Genomic DNA, 20,288 nt, shown 5'->3' on the forward strand with positions numbered 1-20,288 from the left:
CCCACCTTGCCCTCTCAAAGTGCTGGGGGATTTTATTAATAGGTATGAGCCACCGCTCTAGGCTGATGATATGAGTCTTAAATTCCTTTTACTCTGTCAGTTTCTCCCTCTCCACTTTCTTTTCTTGCAGTTCAATTTTTGGAGAAGCGAAGTTATTTGTCTTGTAAAGTTTCGCACTTTTGAACTTTGCTCATTGAATTGCTATGAAGTTAACACATTCCTCTGTTCCTTTGTATTTCCTGTAAACTGGAAGATTTAGAGCAGCAGTTCTCAAACATTTTTGCCTTGAGATCCCTTTAAAGCCTCAAAAACTTGAGGACACAAAGAGCTTCTGTTTACATGCATTATATCTAGTGATTTACCATATTAGAAATTAAAATAGAGAAATTAAAAAAAATAGTGCATCAAAAATAAACCTATTTACATGCTTTTTTTTTTTTTTTTTTGAGATGAAATCTTACTCTGTCACCCAGGTTGCAGTGCAGTGGCATGATTTCGGCCCATTGCAGCCTCTGTGTCTCAGGTTCGAGGGATTCTCCTGCCTCAGCCTCCCAAGGAGCTGAGATTACAGGCATGTACCACCATGCGCAGCTAATTTTTGTATATTTAGTAGAGACAGGGTTTTGCCATTTTTGCCTGGCTGGTCTCAAACTCCTGATCTTAAGTGTATCTGCCGCCTGGGCCTTCAAAGGTGCTGGGATTACAGTCATCAGCCACCATGCCTGGCCCAGGCTATCATTTTTAAAACAATTTTTTTTATTTCAAAAGCAAAAAAATTAGTGATGTTTTCTTTTACATTTTTGTATGACTCTTCAATTTCTGGCTTATTAGAACTCAATTGAGTTCTTACCTGCTTCTGCATTCAATCTTTTGCAATGTTATTTTGGTTGAAGTATGTCAAGAAAATATGGCTTACACAAATATGAAATTGGAAGGGGGAGGATTTTAAGAGCTTTTCTGATAATTATGGATACTCTTGATATTACATTAAAACTTGACAAGTGACTGCTGAAATCTAAAACCATATCAATAGACCTTTCATATTGTTCCCATAAGATCTGTTGGTCTGTCTTGTGCTTTGGATACATCTTAACCTGTGCATTAATCATTTAGAAAAACTGATTCCATGAGTTATACAGATCTTCCACATGTTGACACGCTTCACTATACAATTAAAAAGGCATTCATCGATGTCATCACCAGTTTCATCAGAAAAGTTTTTAAGTAGCTGTCAAGTTCATAGTTGACATAGCCTTCTCAAAATTGTAATTTTTCTCTTGAATATGGTTGACAATAAGTACTGTCAGTTGTGTTCCTTGAAATGATAGCCTCACTTTGTTCATTTGAGAGAAAATGCCTGCTCAACACCCAAGTCTAAATGACCTCAATTTGTGTGTCATTCTTTCAAAAAGTAGGTAGTTCAGCTTGCATCTTAAAACAATCTCAAAAGATTTTCTTGGGACAACCACTGTATTTTGGTTTGCAGCAGTGTTTTATGCATACTTCCCATTTTGTCATAAAATATTGAAAAAAGATGTATGTCCACAAGTTGAGATTTAGTACATTAATAATTTTTGTTGCTTCATCAAGGACATTTTTAAGCAAATTTTTAAAAATCCAGGCCACGCACAGTGGCTCATGCCTGTAATCCCAGCACTTTGGGAGGCTGAGGTGGGCGGATCGCTTGAGGTTATGAGTTCGAGACCAGCATGGCCAGCATGGCGAAACCTTGTCTCTACGAAAAATAAATAAAAAAACTAGCCGGGGGTGCTAGTGGGCGCCTGTATTCCCAGCTACTTGGGAGGCTGAGGTTGGAGAATTGCCTGAACCCAGGAGGTGGAGGCTGCAGTGAGCAGAGATCTCACCACTACACTCCAGCCTGGGTGACAGAGCGTGACTCTGTCTCAAATAAAAACATGTTTTAAAAAAAAAAAAAAAAGGTCCTACAAGTCTATGGTGGTGAATACTATGTCTAGTTGTACAGTTTGATTTATGCTTTGATTTATGCCTTGATTTATGCTAAGACACCAGCAGTTTTACCCACCATAGCTTTTGCACCATTAACACAAATGCCACTACAGTAAAAAAGGCAGAAAACTTAGTTTTACTAAGAAAATAGTTTCAGCCGGGCGCCGTGGCTCATTCCTGTAATCCCAGCACTTTGGGAGGCTGAGGTGGGCGGATCAAGAGGTCAGGAGATCGAGCCCATCCTGGCCAACACGGTGAAACCCCGTCTCTACTAAAAATATAAAAAAGTTAGTCTGGCATGGTGGCGGGCACCAGCTGCTCAGGAGGCTGAGGCAGGAGAATGGCGTGAACCTGGGAGGCAGAGCTTGCAGTGAGCCGAGATTGAGCCACTGCACTCCAGCCTGGGCGACAGAGCGAGACTCCCTCTCAAAAAAAAAAAAAAAAAAAAAAAAAAAAGTTTCGACTCATGGATACTTTGAAAGATATTGGGGACTTGGTTGGGTGCAGCGGCTCACGCCTGTAATCCCAGCACTTTGGTAGGCCAACGCGGGCGGATCACCAGAGGTCAGGAGTTTGAGACCAGCCTGAACAACATGGCAAAACCCCGTCTCTACTAAAAATACAAAAAAATTAGCTGGGCCTGGTGGCACATGCCTGTAATCCCAGCTACTCAGGAGGCTGAGGCAGGAGAATCGCTTGAATCTGGGAGGCAGAGGTTGCAGTGAGCCGAGATTGCAACATTGCACTCCAGCCTGGGCAACAAGAGGAAGAAAAAGAAAGATATGGGAGACCTCAGGGGTCCACAGACCATACTTGGAGAACCACTGATCGAGAGGCTTGATGAAACCAAGGCTTAAAACTAAGCTTTTTGAAAGCAGGGGCTGTTCCTGTTTAGGAGAAGTCCAAGGGTTCACTGATCTAAATTCACACTGAAGATATGTGTCCTCTTTTCCTAGGAATTCGGGCTTAAACAGTCTTTCTAGGATAGGGGTATTAGTAGGTTACTGTTACTGGAATAACCCCAAATATTTTATGATAGTTCAGTGAATAACCATCCTTTCTTTTTTACATTTAAAATAATCTAAGTTCCTAACCTTACACAGCTAAATAACTGAAAGATCAGTATAAAGGACATGTAAGACAACTTAGTTGAAGAGTTTTGGCATTTCTTGGGACCATTCTTTTCCATCACTTCCAGCAGGGCCCTCAAAGCAATTTACAGAGCCATTTCTCACAATTGGGCAGACACACTCAGGTTTAGTGGGTCATTTTTGCCTCCTGCTGCTGCTTTCTCTCCTCTTCTATATTTCTTTCCTTCTTGCATTTTTTCTTTGCCCATCTGTTTCCCCAGTTAACACAAAGTTTGAAAGGTTCGTCCCCTACTCCCTCACATCTTGTACGGGAAAGACCCCTTTTACACAGTAGTCAAGAAGTATTATCTGCAGTGTGAGTATCTAGAGGTAAAACATTATGGAAGAGAACTGGGAAGCAATCAAAAACAAGAATGTGGGAATGTGTATAGAGCACAAAGGATTTACAATCAGGGGCTACAGATTTAAGGTTCAGCTCCTACCATGTCATTTCAACTTTTCTAAGCTTCAGTAGACTTACTTATGAAATGAAAATGACTGCCAACCCAACCCCTATTCCAAACTTGAGTTGTGGAAAAAACTATGCACACAAATTAATAAACATTCTATTTTACAGCAACACCTTTAACAGAATACATTTCAATCAGTAATAAAAGTGGAGTGCCTTCACTGGAGGGGGAAAACAAACCCCTAACAGTCTCCAATGAAGACTCTGGCCAGTGCTGTTAATTCCTGGGTCTCTACTCTTGAATCAGTGCCGTATGAATTGCTCCCACTGGGGACTTCCTGACTAATGGAGAGTCTAATCCCTAGTTTTGTTCTTGCTATTATCACTCTCTTTTGCCTCAGATGTATGAAATAGTAGAGTCTTGGGAAATACATGGTTTTGCCTTGAAGACTGATTGTTAATGATGTACTACAGTAAGGATCTCATAAAAGTTTTTATACTTTTTACATGTTCATACCAGACTTAGTTAAAATACCTAAGGTCTTTTATTATATTTAGTTTCAGGTAAACCTGCAGTGGCAGTGTGGCATAGAAGGAAGAATGGACTGGGAATTGAGGAAACTGACTTCTAATGTTGGTTCTGTCATTAACTATTCTTAGGCAGACTTCTGTGGTTTTCAGACTTGGATCAGTGTAATAAATAGGTTTGGACTAGATGATTGTTAAAGAGTCCTTCCAGCTCAAAATTGTATGATTCTAAGTTCTACCTAGAAAATAAGTTTATAGGTTAGGTAATATAACATATAAAAATAGATAATGAAAATTCCTATTAATTCTAGCTGGCAATCCTTTTATTCCTTCAAGTTGAAAGCACTTGTAAGTTTACATACAGGTAAAATAAATTATATAGAAACAGAAATTCCAAATTAAATAACAAAAGTACAAGGATAAAAAGCATTAGCTAAAAATTTTTTAATGGTAAATACTACCTTTATTTAAAAAAGTTATACATGCTAGAAAAAAGCATAAATGATACATGTAAACAACTGTTTACTCAATACTTTTTTTTTCCTTGAAAAAGGTGCAAATGATCTTTAAATGTAAACACAAAGTTGCCAAACATCTTTGTAGTTGGGGAAAGGAGGTTATTCCTTTTAAATGCAGTTAGTCTTATTCAAAGATTTTTCTTGCAAAATATATTGAAAAAAATTTGTCTATGAATACAATGAGGAAAAAAAACTTTAACCATTGAAATTATGTTTTTTCCTAAAAATTTTTAACTTTTTACCAGAAAGTGCAATTTGAGAGAAGTAGTAACAATGGTCTTATAGAATGAAGATAATGATACATTGTTTGTATAAAAGAACCAAGATATTAATAAAATGCCTCAATTGATTTTATACTCTTTAATGTGTGCTATTACATGAACTGAATAATTCATTCCCTTGGAGGCTGTTATTAAAGGTAAGCCTCAGCTTAACTAGGCCTGAGCATCAAGAATAAATTGCATAACAGAATTCACTGCTGGGAGAAGATATTTCTCCCTGCTAGTCCTTGGTAGCAATAAGGAAACAGGAAGGACAGTTGCTTTAGTTGGTAACATTTTTGAGCAAAAACTGTTGCAGAGCTGCATGTGATTCTCTTGGATTCTCAAGACAGCATATGAGACATATATTGTTTTTATAAGAGGCACTGAGCAGAGCTCTAGATCTAGCAGAAACTCTATGAGAATATTATGAAAAAAAGACTAAATAAACAAATTCATATAGAAACAAGACATAAAATTACACTGATGAAAACTGTAGTGTCTGAGTCCTGGTTTTTATTGATTTAGTATCCCTTCTGAATTGTACTATTTAAAATGAGATGTTGCCTTTTCTTGGTTTTTTTTTTTTTTTTAGATTTTCAAGTGTTCTGGTGGTTAGTGCAAGAATAATGGCTAGCTAATACATTTTGCATACCTACCTTAATTCCTGGTAATCCTTGTTAGGGGAATCACGTGGATGGAGTGTCTAGAAATAACAGCCAAATCATATATAGCCCTTATGCCCTTATTAAATAGTATTTTCAAACCTAAATCAATACCTTATAAACAAAGTAAGTTTTGCTGCTTGGAATTTTTTTCTTCTTTTCTTTTTTTTGTAGGAGGAAGGATAAGTTCAAAACGAAAACAACAAAAAACCATGATAAATTAAAACCAAAAATAAATATTCTTCTGCACAGAGTTGAAAATTATTGTGCATCTTGCAGGTGAAGTACTTTCATTTGTATTTCCATATGTTGAGGCACCGGCAAATAATAAAATTTGTTCTAATGTTTTCTCAAGCTGTACAAAGCTCCAAGGTCAAAGCTCCCCAGAATACGGAGGAATATGTACAAGACTCTGTCTTCTCTGTGTTCACCAAATATGGGATTCACAATGTGTCATTTTAATAACTCCGACACCACCCCCTAGCCGACGGTAATTCATCCCGCCATATAACCTGCAAAGAGAGAAACATAATCATATTTTCTAACTGGAAAAAAAGCACCATTTCTTCCACAACTAAGATGTTATTAACACATTTCTATGTTTTATATTACAACTAATATTTTCAGCTTCACACTAATACTGTCTTCATTCTAAAAATTAGAAGCTGCAGTTGAGCACTGTTGAGTAGCAGGACTGTTTCAGAGATTGACATGCTCTCATAGGAGGCTGTGTGAAGAATAAGAGAGCATCATATTCACTTTTTGCATCAGAACTTTACAACTTTATACCTCACTGACTTCTAACAATTACACAGAATTATATATTCTACATTTTTGTAATTTTGCCCCTGGCTATATTATTGTCCCACCTATGTTTTCCCTTTGCCTAAAATTCTTTAAATATTTATTTTTATCCCTTTGTCTTATATGTACTCTGTAAGCCTCCTCAAGTCTTTTATAGAACAAAACTGGATTTGAGTAAAGTCGCACCTAGTTTGTGACAACATCATCTTCAAAATTAAGGACCTTCCATGGAGAAGAATACTAGACCCTTATCAGCTATGAGGTAGAGTTGGTTTTTAAGTCTGGGATATGTAACTGCAAATATTTAGTTATTACTCTTTCAACAGATGATCCTCAAGAATTTTATGACTATTACTTTGTCATCTATTACTAATTCTATTTAGTGACAGTTACTAAGAAGTCCTCAGATAAGATTATAGTGATTAAGTGACAGTAAATTTGGCTGTCTTCAGAAATTATGCTTACTCAAAATTCTTAGTAAAAATAGAAAGCTGTATATGGAAGAAAATATCCTGCCAGTGAGAGGCCCAAAGCTGCCATTACCTATCCTTTACCGTTATTAGGTTTTGCTAAAATGTTACCTTTCCAATGAGGCCTTCCCTGGCCACCTTTAAAAACAGATTCCCCTCCCTGTACTCCCTAGCCTCCTCCCCTGCTTTGATATTTGCCATAGCACTTCCATCTACTGATATGGTACTGTTAGTCTCCCTCAATACAATTGGTTAGCTCCAGCAGGGCAAGAAATTTTTTTTTTAGATGGAGCCTTGCTCTGCCACTCAGACTAGAGTACACTGATGTGATCTCAGCTCACTGCAACCTCCACCTCCTGGGTTCAAGAGATTCTCGTGCCTCAGCCTCCTTAGTAGCTGGGATTACAGGCGTGCGCTCAGCAGGAATTTTTTGTTGTTGTTGTTTAGTTTTGTATCCCCAGGGCTCAGAGCACTTAGTAAATTTTTTTTTTTTTTTTTTTTTTTTTTTTTTTGAGATGGAGTCTCACTCTGTCACCTAGGCTGCAGTGCAATGGCCCAATCTCCACTCACTGCAACCTCTGCCCCCCAGGTTCAAGTGATTCTCCTGCCTCAGCCTCCCAAGTAGCTGGGATTACAGGTGCCCACCACCCATGCCTGGCTAATTTTTGTATTTTTAGTAGAGACGAGGTTTCACCATGTTGGTCAGGGGGTCTCTAACTCCTGACCTCAGGTGATCTGCCCACCTTGGTCTCCCAAAGTGCTGAGATTACAGGCATGAGCCACCATGCCCAGCCATTAGTAAATCTTTACTTAATGAACAGGACTGTAAAAATGTGATGTAAGAGCAAAAAGTACTATGCTGTTATTAGCTTGACTTTAGTTTGTGACCACTGAGTCATATGGAGCTGTGAGACATATGGAGGATCCAAAGCATGTCACTTAAATCTCTGTGAAGGTTGTGGCTTTCCTAGAGATAGACTATAGTTGAATCTAATAGGGTGATGAAAAAACCCAGGTGGATAGTTGCAGGCTTAAAATTAGGAAATGTATTAGAAACACAGTAAGAATGGACTACAAGACTGCCTCTTTTAGAACAGTAACAATAAAACAGAGCTCAGCTTATCCTTCATGGTCATAAGAAAAATTTCCCAGAATGTCTGCTCCTCAGCTCACATGTCCAGCCTGATATTTCTGGTTGATGTGCAACCTTAGCCACTGAGATGGTAACCCTAAACTTGCTTAGGCAAGTAAGCCCATTTTATTGAGAAGGAAATCCCAAATTGCTTAGAAGGCAAAACTGTTTTCTTAGAAGACTAGTATTTAGAATTAAGTACAGATATGCCATACATCAAACCCATAGTACCGTTATTTTTAAAGTTTGAGAATCAACTATATGTTTGGCATTTTAAGTTCTTATACTGTTTAAGAGAATTTGGCTTTTTAGAGCATCTATAAGATTACTCTTGTGATTCCAGTATAAAATATGATTGAGTAAAGATTTAGACTTAATTATTTTAAGTTTAAAGGTTTAAGAGAATTTTGCTAAGTTTGTAAAGGTTTTGAATATTTAAAATAAGTGTAAAAGTCACCTAATTTATGTGAAATTATAAAAACTACTTAACTACTTAGGAAAGCTTTATTAGACAATTGAGGATTTAAAAGTAAAGTAAAATTAAACCTAGATATGAAGTTTAAGTTAAGCTCTCTTAAATAAGACGTAGCCTCCTCCCTAAAAGTTAAAATGGGTTTAAAAATGAAATATTCTTTTTTTAAACATTAATTTTTCAAAAGTAATTGCAATTTGTTTTTCCTAAGCATAGGTTTCCCACAAGAACACCAAAAAATGGCATGGACAGATTTGGGGGCAGACCTAGGTTCTAATTCTAACTCTGTCACTAAGTCAGTTAGGCAAGTCATTTTATTTCTCAGTGCTTTTGTTTCCTCAGCTGAACATGATCGGACCAGGAAGGATATTTTTTCCCCTATTTTACCCATCTCTAATTATAAAACTGGACAGTTACTGAAAAGGAGAATTTTGTAATATATCAGCCACTTTAGAGCAATCAAGTCAAAATGAGCCATAAATATGTGTAACTTCAGCCCTCTTCAAAGTACTCCAGTGTACTGACCATCCCAGTTCTGATGGTCATGGGCTATCTCAAGCCCATGATTTCCAAGTCAGTAGTAAGGTGATTTGCTACACAGCTTAAAAGTTACCTCCATGTATTGGCATCAGGATCAAAAACTTCTATGGTCTTCAAGTATGTTGTGCCATCAAAACCTCCTACTGCCATGAGCTGTCCATTGACCACTGCCAGGCCAACCTACAAAACCAAAATATAGTAAGCTGCTGAAGAAACTAGACAATCATTAAGGAAATTATAGACTGGTTTCTAGATAAATCTGTTTACAAAAGATAATTCTTTATGGCCTTATATTCTGGTTTACTGAAACACAGAGGGAAGATGTAACAACAAAAGTCTATCAAATTATGGGAACTATAAAATTATATATTCAATTAGAATATTCACACAGAATCGAAATCATGTATTTCTTAAATTAAAAAAAAAAACTGCTCACTAGGAGTGAGCAAACAACCTTCAAACTGCTCTCACTTCTTTTGGTGTTTGCCTGCTCTAATCTTTCTAAATTGCTACTAAAATTCTCTTTTAAAAATACAAATCTAGGCCAAGCATGGTACCTCATGCCTGTAATCCCAGCACTTTGGGAAGGCCCAGGTGGGAGCATCACTTGAAGCCTAGAGTTCAAGACCAGCTTGGGCAACACAGTGAGACCCCTATCTCTACAAAACTAAAGTAAAACAGAAAAACAGAAATCTAATCATATTGTCACTTTCCTCTTTAAAAACTTTCTTACTTTGGGAGGCTGAGGTGGGTGGATCGCTTGAGCCCAGGATTTCGAGACCAGCCTGGGCAACATAGTGAGACTGTCTTTACAAAAAATACAAAAATTAGTTGGGTGTAGTGAGGCACACTTGTAGTCCCAGCTACCTGGAGGCTGAGGACGGCTTGAGCCTGAAAGGTCGAAGTTGCAGTGAGCTGAGATTGTGCCACTGCACTCCAGTCTGGGCAGCAGAGTGGGACCCTCTCAAAAAAATCTCCTAAAACCAAAACAACTTTCTAAGCCTCCCTACTACTTAAGGAAAAGTTTAAAGTCCTTATTATGTTACTCAGGCCCTCCAGAAATCTATCTTAGCCCACTATTTGAGCCTCACCGCCTATAGTTTCCCTTTACTCCTACTAATGAATCCTATGCTGCAGTAAAACTGGATTAATTGCTAGTCCCTGAAGATAACATACATTTTTCACACCTCCACACTTTTGCACATGTTCCCTGGCTGGTGTTTTCTCCCCGCCCCCCTCTCTCTCTTTCTCCCTCTCTCTCTCTTTTTCCCTCTCTGTCTCACTCACAGGGTCTCACTCTGTCACTCAAGCTGCAGTGCAGTAGCAGGATCACAGATCACCATAGTGAAACCGTCTTTACTAAAAATACAAAGAAATAGCTGGGCATGGTGGCACGCACCTGTAGTCCTGTAGTCCTAGCTACTCAGGAGGCTGAGGCAGGAGAATCACTTGAGCCTGGGAGGTGGAGGTTGCAGTGAGCCAAGATCGCATCACTGCACTACAGCCTGGGTGACAGGCTCAAAAAATAAAACAAAAAAACAGTTCACGATAGCGTCCACCTCCTAGGCTCAAGTGATCCTCCCACCTCAGCTTCTTAAGTTGCTGGGACTACAGGGATGCACCACTACATCTGGCTAATTTTTAAATTTTTTGTATAGATGGGGTCTCATGTTGCCCGGACTGGTCTCAAATTCCTGGGCTCAAGTAATCCTGTCTCTGCCTTTCAAAGTGCTGGGATTACAGGCATGAGCCACCGCACCTGGCCCTGGCTACTGTTTTCTGTCTTTTAGAAAAGCTTATTCTTCCTTCATGAGCTAGCTTACATGTGATGGTCTTTGGTAGTCTCTTCACTGCCCCAACTCATTCTTACTTCCCCAAAGCAGTAAGTGCATTCTCCTATGTTCTTCCATAAAATACGTAACACCACTGTAGGGTTTATTTATTATAGTTAGCTGTAAACATTTCAATTTCCTTCACTAAATTGGGAGCTACTAAAGGAGAGGAATCATGTCATACTCATTTTTGCTTTCCCAACACATAGCAAACACTTAACAGGAATATGACTAAGATGCTGTTAGTTGTCAGTAACAAAAAGCCATTGATATGTGAAGGCTTTGACTTGCTGACACCTTCCAGTGGTGTTCCTTGATTTATGCCAACCAGAATTCACTCTCTTTTATCCTCAGATTGTGGAGTGCTTAGCTACTGCTTGCTTCTCCTTCCTGTTATGGATGCCTCGATAAACTCCTGACGTGATCAGTGGTTAATGGGTTACATTTTGCTCTGAGCAAACATTCCAAGATGGATGAATTCTATACTTCACCCAGAAGTCTCTTGTAGTCACAGGCCATCCATGGTCTAGAACATGTCACAGGGGAGTCTCATCTGGTCTATACTATACATAGGATAGACTCAAACTAGTTTGTGGAGACTGGGGGTGGGGCCAGATGTATTTTTGCCTAAACATTTGTATTAGTATGCCAACTACTTAGACTATTAGCTAGAAACATTAGGTTGCAATATATAGATCTAATATTAATTTAGGCAAGGTAGTAGATAATTTGGGGAGATTGTTTTAGAAAAGCAATGGATACAGGATAAATCATAAAAGCCAGGCACAGTGGCTTATGCCTGTAATCCCGGCACTTTGGGAGGCTGCGGGGGATCACCTGAGGTCAGGAGTTCGAGACCAGCCTGGCTAACATGGCGAAACCCCATCTCTACTAAAAATACAAAAGTTAGCTGGACATGGTGGCACGTGCCTATAGTCCCAGCTACTTGGGAGGCTGAGGCAGGAGAACTGCTTGAACCTGGGAGGTGGAAGTTGCAGTGAGCTGAGATTGTGCTACTGCACTCCAGCCTGGGTGACAGAGTGAGACTCCTTCTCAAAAAAAAAAAAAGAGAAATCCTAAAAAATTATTCTCTAATTAAAGATATGACTGGACACAAAAATTTTAAACTACATGAGATAAAAATAATCAAAAGAAATTCATTATTTTCTAGTGTCAAATTAGCAGGGCTTGATTTACCTAAAAGCATCCTGAATGACCAGTGGGTCAATGAAGAAATGAAGAAATTAAAAATTTCTTGAAACAAATGAAAATGGAAAAACAACATACCAAAACCTATAAAGTAGTTTTGGACATAAAGTGAAAGTAAAAGGAAAGTTTATAGCAATAAGAGCCTACGTCAAAAAAGTACAAAAACTTCAAATAACCTAACAATGCATCTTAAAGAACTAGAAAAGAACCAAATCCAAAATGAGAAGAAACAATAAAGATCAGAGCAGAAATTAATGAAATTCAAGTGAAAAAAACACAAAAGATCAATGAAATGAAAAGTTGACTTTTGAAAGGATAAACAAAATCAACAAACCTTTAGGCAGACTGAGAAAAAAGAGAGAAGGCCCAAATAAATAAAATCAGAGAAGAAAAAGGAGACATTACAACTGATACCACAGAAATTCAAAGGATAATTAGAGGCTATTATGAACAAATATATGCCAATAAATTGGAAAATCTAGAAGAAACAGATAAATTCCTAGACACATACAACCTACCAAGATTGACCCATGAAGAAATCCAAAACTTGAACAGACCAATAACAAGTAATGAGGCTGAGTGTGGTGGCTCATGCCTATAATCTCAGCACTTTGGGAGGCTGAGGTGAATAGATCGCTTGAGCCCAGGAGTTTGAGACCAGCCTGGGCAACATGGCAAAACCCCAACTCTACCAAAAAACAAAAAAACAAAAAACAAAAATTAGCTGGGCGTGGTGGTGTGCACCTGTAGTCCCAGCTAATGGGTAGACTGAGGTGGAAGGATGGTTTGAGCCTGGGAGGTGGAGGATTCAGTGAGCCGACACTGTATCATTGCACTCCAACCTTGGCGACAGACCCAGACCCTATCTCAAAACAAAACAAAAAAGTAATGAGATCAAAGCTGTAATAAAAAATCTCCCAGCAGAATTGAACAATGATATCACTAGACACAGGGCGGGGGACATCACATACCAGGGCCTGTCGGGGAGTGGGGGGCTGGGGGAGTGATAGCACTAAGAAAAATACCTAATGTAAATGACGAGTTGATGGGTGCAGCAAACCAACATGGCACATGTAGACCTATGTATCAAACCTGCACACTGTGCACATGTATCCTAGAACTTAAAGTATAATGAAAGAAAAGAAAAGAAAAAAAAATAATCTCCCAACAAAGAAACGCCCAGGACCCAATGGCCTCACTGCTGAATCTTATCAAATATTTAAAGAAGAACTAATACCAATCCTATCAAACTACTCCAAACATAGAGGAAGAGGGAACACTTCCAAACTCACTTTAGGAGGCCAGTATTACCCTGATACCCAAACCAGACAAAGACACATCAAAAAAAGAAAACTACAGTCCAATATCCTCCATGAACAATGATGCAAAAATCTTCAACAAAATCCTAGCAAACTGAATTCAATGACACATTAGAAAGATCATTCATCATGACCAGGAAGAAATTATCCTAGGGATGCAAGAATGGTTCAACATATGCAAATCAATCAGTGTGGTACATCACATCAACAGAATGAAGGACAAAAACCAAACAATCATTTCAATTGATGCTGAAAAAGCATTTGATAAAAGTAAGCATCCCTTCATGATAAAAACCTTTAAAAAACTGGGTATAGAGGGAACATACCTCAACACAATAAAAACCATATATGACAGACCCACAGTAGCATCATTTAGAATGGAGAAAAACGGAAAGCCTTTCCTCTAAGATCTGGAACAAGACAGGCATGCGCACTTTCACCACTATTATTCAGTATAGTACTGGAAGTCCTAGCTAGAGCAATAGGACAAAAGAAATAAAGGGCATTCAAATTGGAAAGGAAGAAGTCAAGTTATTCTTCTTTGCAGACAATATGATCTTATATTTGGAAAAACCTAAAGACTCCACCAAAAAACTATTAGAACTGATAAATTCAGCAAAGCTGCAGGATACAAAATCAAGATACAAAAATCAGTAGCATTTCTATATGCCAACAGCAAACAATCTGAAAAAGAAATCAAGAAAGTAATCCTATTTACAATAACTATAAATAAAATAAAATACCTAGGAATAAACTGAACCAAAGAAGTGAAAAATATGATGAAAACTAGAAAACACTGATGCAAGAAATTGAAGAGGACACACAAAAATGAAAAGACATTCCATGTTCAAGGATTGGAAGAATCAATATTGTTAAAATGTCCATACTATCCAAAACAATCTACAGATTCAATGCAATCCCTACCAAAATACCAATGACAGTCTTCACAGAAATAGAAAAAAAAAATCCTAAAATTTATATGCAACCACAAAGACCCAGAATAGCCAAAGCTATCTTGAGCAACAAACCAAAACTGGAGGAATCTGACTTCAAATTATATCTGACTTCAAATTATACTAAAGAGCTACAGTAACCAAAACAGTATGAGACTAGCATAAAAACAGACACATAGACCAATGGAAAAGAATAGAGAACCCAGAAATAAACCTATACATTTCCAGCAAACTGTTTTTTTGACAAAGGTGCCAGGAATGTACATTGGGGAAAGGACAATCTCTTCAATTAATGGTGCTGGGAAAACTGGGTATCTATATGCAGAATCAAACTAGACTCCATTTTTTGCCATATACAAAAATCAAATTAAAATGAAGTAAAGCCTTAAATCTAAGGCCTCAAACAATGAAACTGCTAAAAGAAAACACTGGGGAAACTCTCCAGGACATTGGTCTGGGCAAAGATTTTTTTCAGTAATACTCCACAAGCACAGGCAACCAAAGAAAAAATAGACAAATGGGATCACATTAAGTCAAAAAGTTTCTGCACAGCAAAGAAAACAACCAACAAAATGAAAAGACAACCCACTGAATGGGAGAAAACTACCCATCTGACAAGGGATTAGTAACTAGAATATATAAGGGCTCAAACAACTCAACAGAAAAAAATCAAATAATCCAATTAAAAAGTGGGCAAAAAGATCTGAATAGACCTTTCTCCAAAGAAGGCATAAAAATAGCAGACAGGTAGATGAAAAGGTGCTCAACATCTGATCACTAGAGAAATGGAAATGAAAATTACAATGAGATGTCATCTCACCCCAGTTAAAATGGTTTTTAACCAAAAGTCAGGCCATAATGATTGCTGATAAAGATGCAGAGAAAAGGGAACCCTCCTACACTGCTGGTGGAAATGTAAATTAGTACAACAGTTTGGAGGCTCCTCAAAAAACTAAGAATAGAAATATCATATGATCCAGCAATCTAATTGCTAGGTATATACCCCAAAGAAAGGAAATCAGTATATTGAAGAGATATCTGCACTCCCATGTTTATTGCAGCACTATTAATAACCAAGATTTGGAAGCAACCTAAGTGTCCATAACTCCACTTACTCCACTACGGCGTGATGTCATGGCCACCACCGGAGACCACTGGTTGGTTCTGGGGTTGTATCTCTCAGCACTGCTCAGCTCTGTAGTGTCATCTCTACCTCCTACAGCATAGATCATGTCCTGATACACTGCACAGCCTAGGTGTTTCCTCCGGGTCCCCATAGGGGCTATAGTGTGCCATCTGTTTTCCTGAGGATTGTAACGTTCCACTGTAGGGAAAAGAAAAACCAGTAAGTGAGCATTCAACCGTTTCCTCTCACCTCCAGTTTTCTTTATAGCCACTGATATTTTGTGATAACATATTTTCAACACATGATCTGATTTTTGCTTCTGAGAAGGATTTGTATACCTCTGGACAATACCACATATACTCTCATCAGGGGCTGGTTTCTTCTAGGTATGGTACAGTGGAAAGGGCATGTGTTGGGATCCAGATACTCTGGTTCTAGTTTTATCTAAATGACTAATTAGCTACATGACTCTCAGCCTCACTCTCCTTATCATTCAATGGGGAGCCTGACTACATGATCAATAAGCATCATTCAGTACTAATAATTTATTATCATAATCAGACAACTTCTGTACTCCTATATTCCCTTCCCTATAGCATAGTGCATTTTAAACTTCTGAAGAGAAGACATGTGACAATGAATCTGGTGTGACTGTCATATTGACAATATCCTTAGGCAAAAATACCCATAATATCTAAATAGAAAGGAATAACAAACCAGGCCAGGTGCAGTGGCTCACGCTTATAATTCCAGCACTTTAGGAGGCTGAGGTGGGTGGATCACTTGAGCTCAGGAGTTTGAGACCAGCCTGGGCAACATGGCGAAACTCCATTTCTACTAAAAATACAAAAATCAGCCAGGCCTGGTGGCACACACCTATAATCCCAGCCACTCGGGAGGCTGAAGTGGGAGGACTGCTTGAGCCCCGGAGGTAGAGGTTGCAGTGAGCCAAGATCATGCCACTGGACTCTAGCCTGGGTGACAGAGCAAGACCCTGTCATAAAAACAAAAACAAAAACAAAAACAAAACCCAAACAAATGAATTTGTAGTTCTAAGCTTTTATTTATTCTTAGATTATAATATAGAGTATGTTGTGGGTTTTTTTGAGGAGAAGTTGTGATGGAGGAAAAGGAACTACTTATATGAGAAAGTATATAAGAAAGTAGTTTTTAAAATTCATTATACATTTCCAGCAGCTTGTAAAGCAGGGGAAGAAACAAATATTTGGGGAATGTACTCAGAATATGACTACAGTAGGAGCTGAGGAAGAGCTGAGAGCTGCACTCTGCTGGAGGGAAAATCAAGCATTTTCCTAGTAAATTACAGGATAACCTGGAGTTTCTACACTTTTTGTAGGAGGACTCTCCAGGAAAACGTTCTGCTTTTGGGTAAATGATTGCCTTTGGGAGGGACTAACCTGTGTTGAGTGGAGATGTCCCGTCAGAGCCACCTACAGCATATAAGAACCCTCCTAACACAGCCACAGCCACACCTAGTCTTCTGGTACTCATAGAAGCTACCCGAGTCCACTTGTTCTCCTTCGGATCATACCTGTAGTGAGGGAAACCAGACTGTATGCTTGTTCTTATTAAGTGAAGCCTTTTTCATAAGCTCTGAAATCACACTAAAGATATACTGAGTACACAGACTTGCTATAGTCAAATGCGCAATGAAAATCTAACATTTTACTTAGTCATTAGAAAAACATCTTAGAATTTATATCTGTGTCAGCTATTAAGCTATTTTCAGACTTGGAAAATGTCCCAAGGAAAGAAGAAAACAACCTATGACCTCAGTTCACATAACACAGGCTCTTTCTTTCTTTTTTTTTTTTTTTTGAGATGGAGTCTTGTTCTGTCGCCCAGGCTGGAGTGCGGTGGCACGATCTCGGTTCACTGCAAGCTCCACCTCCCGGGTTCACGCCATTCTCCTGCCTCAGACTCCCGAGCAGTGGGGACTACAGGTGCCTGCCACCACGCCTGGCTAATTTTTTGTATTTTTAGTAGAGATGGGGTTTCACCGTGTTAGCTAGAATGCTCTCGATCTCCTGACCTCGTGATCTGCCCGCCTGGGCCTCCCAAAGTGTTGGGATTACAGGCATGAGACACCGCGCCCGGCCGGCAATACAGGCTCTTTCTTCAGTGGAATTTTAGTTCATCTGGTCATCTTTGAAATGCCTCTGATGTATTTTAAAATGATTTTTGTAATTTGTCTTTTTTTCCTAGTTGTTGTAGTGGGGGTGATGGCTGTTACTCTCTACTATATCCTATTTGGAAGTAGAAGTCTTTTGCATAGTTCTTTGAAACAACCTTTTTATTATAAAATAAAGCTCAAATACAGAGAGCCACACAAGATAAATGTATAGTTTAAGAGTTATTATCAGGAAAGCCCCCTTGTAAACACCACCCAAGCCAAGAAAAAGAACTTTGCATGCCACTCTGGAAGCCCTGCAATGTGTCCTTTTCCAGTCTCTTATCTTCTCCTCTCCACAAATAACCATTATCCTGACTTTTAACAGTTATCACTTCCTTGTGTTTATTGTTTTATCACTCAAGTGTCATCCCTAGACACTTCAGTCTTACTTAACATTACATTTAGAAAAATTTTCATTAATATTTATTTAAAAATAGGGGTCTTGCTGTGTTGACCAGGCTAGTCTCAAACTCCTGGCCTCAAGCAATCCTCTCACCTCAGCCCCCCAAAGCACTGGGATTACAGGTGAGTCACTGTGCCTGGCTGAGACTTAAATAAATAAATAAATAAATAAATAAATAAATAAAAATAAAATTAAAAAAAGGCTGAGTGTGGTGGCTCATACCTGTAATCCCAGCACTTTGGAAGGCCAAGGCTGGAGGACTGCTTGAGGCCACGAGTTCGAGTTCAAGACCTGCCTGGTCAACACAGAGAGACCTTATCTCTATAAAAAAATTGGAAAAAAAAATTAGCCAGTCATGGTGGTGTTCACCTGCAGTCCCAGTTGCTTGGGAGGCTGAGGCAGGGATTGCTTGAGACAGTTGTGAGCTATTATCACACCACTGCACTCTAGCCTGGGCGACAGAGTGAGACCCTGTCTCTAAAAAAATTAAAGAGTCTCTTATTGTCTACAGGTTTTCCCTCCATTCCTTTTCCTCCCTGCAATTCATCTGTTTTAGAACCTAGAGTGTATGACAGTTTTCCCCATAATATGGATTTGGTTGACCGTACATTCATAGTGCAGTTCAATCTGTTGCTCTGTCCTTTTTATGTTGGGCAAATTGGTAGTTGGATCTAGAACTTTGATCAGACCATGTTTGGTTCCTTAAACAAGACTACAGAAAGTGGTATGTTAGCAGCTGTTTATCAATGTCTGGATACACTAATTTACTGAGTGTTTCAAAATGATAATATTCTATCACTTATTTTATTTTATTGGGATAATTTTATAAAGAAACAATCCTTTTATCTACTATTTGGTTACTCAATTGATATAATAATACAGTTCATATAAGAAAGGCAGGATATATGCTCTCTCCTTTCACTTTATTTACATGTTTTGAGATAATAAATTTGTTCCCTATGATCTTCCAAAGGCAACCAATTAGTCTTAAAAAATTTAACATTAAGAACTCATAGATTTAAGTGTATTTATTGGATTTAAATCTATTGCAATTATCCCTTTTAAAGCTGAAATTATCTTATCTTTGGTCAGTGGGAACATCTTCAAGTTGGCTGAGTCTTTTCGACTCTTAGCAGTCTCTGACAGCTTGCTTGCTATTTGGTATGACAAGAGGGTACAGACTCGGCCGGGCGCGGTGGCTCAAGCCTGTAATCCCAGCACTTTGGGAGGCCGAGACGGGCGGATCACGAGGTCAGGAGATCGAGACCATCCTGGGTAACACAGTGAAACCCCGTCTCTACTAAAAATACAAAAACTTAGCCGGGCGAGGTGGCAGGCGCCTGTAGTCCCAGCTACTCGGGAGGCTGAGGCAGGAGAATGGCGTGAACCCGGGAGGCGGAGCTTGCAGTGAGCTGAGATCTGGCCACTGCACTCCAGCCTGGGTGACAGAGCGAGACTCTGTCTCAAAAAAAAAAAAAAAAAAAAAAAAAGAGGGTACAGACTCATCTGCACATTTCCTGTTCTAAACCTAGAATCAGACATTTTTCCAATAAGGCTCTGGTTTAAGTGGGAAATAATATTTCAAGATACAATCTGGGAGCAGAGATGTTCACTGACACTTTATTTCTAGGCTTTCTCAGTTGACAAGCTAGAATATATAGAAATTTTTTCAAAAGAAGAATTTAGTTCAAATTCATACTCAGGACTACGAGATACTTTATTTAACTTCTATTTTACAACCTTATCTTCTTCTACCTCCACACTCTGGTTTTCAAGGACAAAGGAGAGAACAGAATTAGAATAATCCACACTCATTTCCTTTATTCTAAATTTATACACATAGCAGAATAGCAATATTATCACTAATATCCCTTAGAACAATTAAAATTCCTTTTTGCATACCTCTTCTTTGTACTACATTTACATGGATTGAGTACATAGCTACAGCATGCTACACTCTCTCCCTTTTATTTTTATTTTTAGAGACAGGGTCAGTCTGTCACCCAGGCTGGGGTACAGTGGTGCAATCACAGCTCACTATAATCTTGAACTCCTGGGCTCAAGCAATCTCCTGTCTTAGCCTTCTGAGTAGCTGAGACTACAAGTGCGCACCACCATGAATGGCTAATTAAAAAATATACATATATACATTTTTAAGATATAGGGTCTTACTATGTTGCCTAGGTTGGTCTCAAACTCCTGGCCTCAAGTGATACTTCTACCTTGGGCTCCCAAAGTGCTGGAATTATAGGTCAGAGCCTATAATCCAAGCACCCAGCCCTCCCTTTTAATCTTCATTTAGTCATAGTTCTACAATTAACTGTATTTATTTATTTGAGGCAGGGTCTTGCTCTGT

At 38.7% G+C, this 20,288-nt stretch overlaps 1 protein-coding gene across 2 annotated transcripts in view; it reads right to left on the minus strand.

The window, feature by feature from the left end:
• Positions 1 to 4,340: 4,340 nt before the first annotated feature.
• KLHL20 (kelch like family member 20) overlaps positions 4,341 to 20,288 on the minus strand; it is a 61,180-nt gene continuing 45,232 nt past the window's right edge. For both annotated transcript variants that reach the window (XM_050767862.1, XM_050767871.1), the window contains 4 exons: positions 16,754 to 16,887; positions 15,325 to 15,533; positions 8,970 to 9,076; positions 4,341 to 5,990 (listed from right to left, as the gene is read on the minus strand). In XM_050767862.1, the coding sequence (XP_050623819.1) occupies positions 5,906 to 5,990; positions 8,970 to 9,076; positions 15,325 to 15,533; positions 16,754 to 16,887 (535 nt within the window). In that variant the 3' untranslated portion in view covers positions 4,341 to 5,905. The remainder of the gene's footprint in view (positions 5,991 to 8,969; positions 9,077 to 15,324; positions 15,534 to 16,753; positions 16,888 to 20,288) is intronic.

The sequence above is a fragment of the Macaca thibetana genome, chromosome 1, assembly GCF_024542745.1.
Source record: "Macaca thibetana thibetana isolate TM-01 chromosome 1, ASM2454274v1, whole genome shotgun sequence".
Classification (NCBI taxonomy): Eukaryota; Metazoa; Chordata; class Mammalia; order Primates; family Cercopithecidae; genus Macaca; species Macaca thibetana.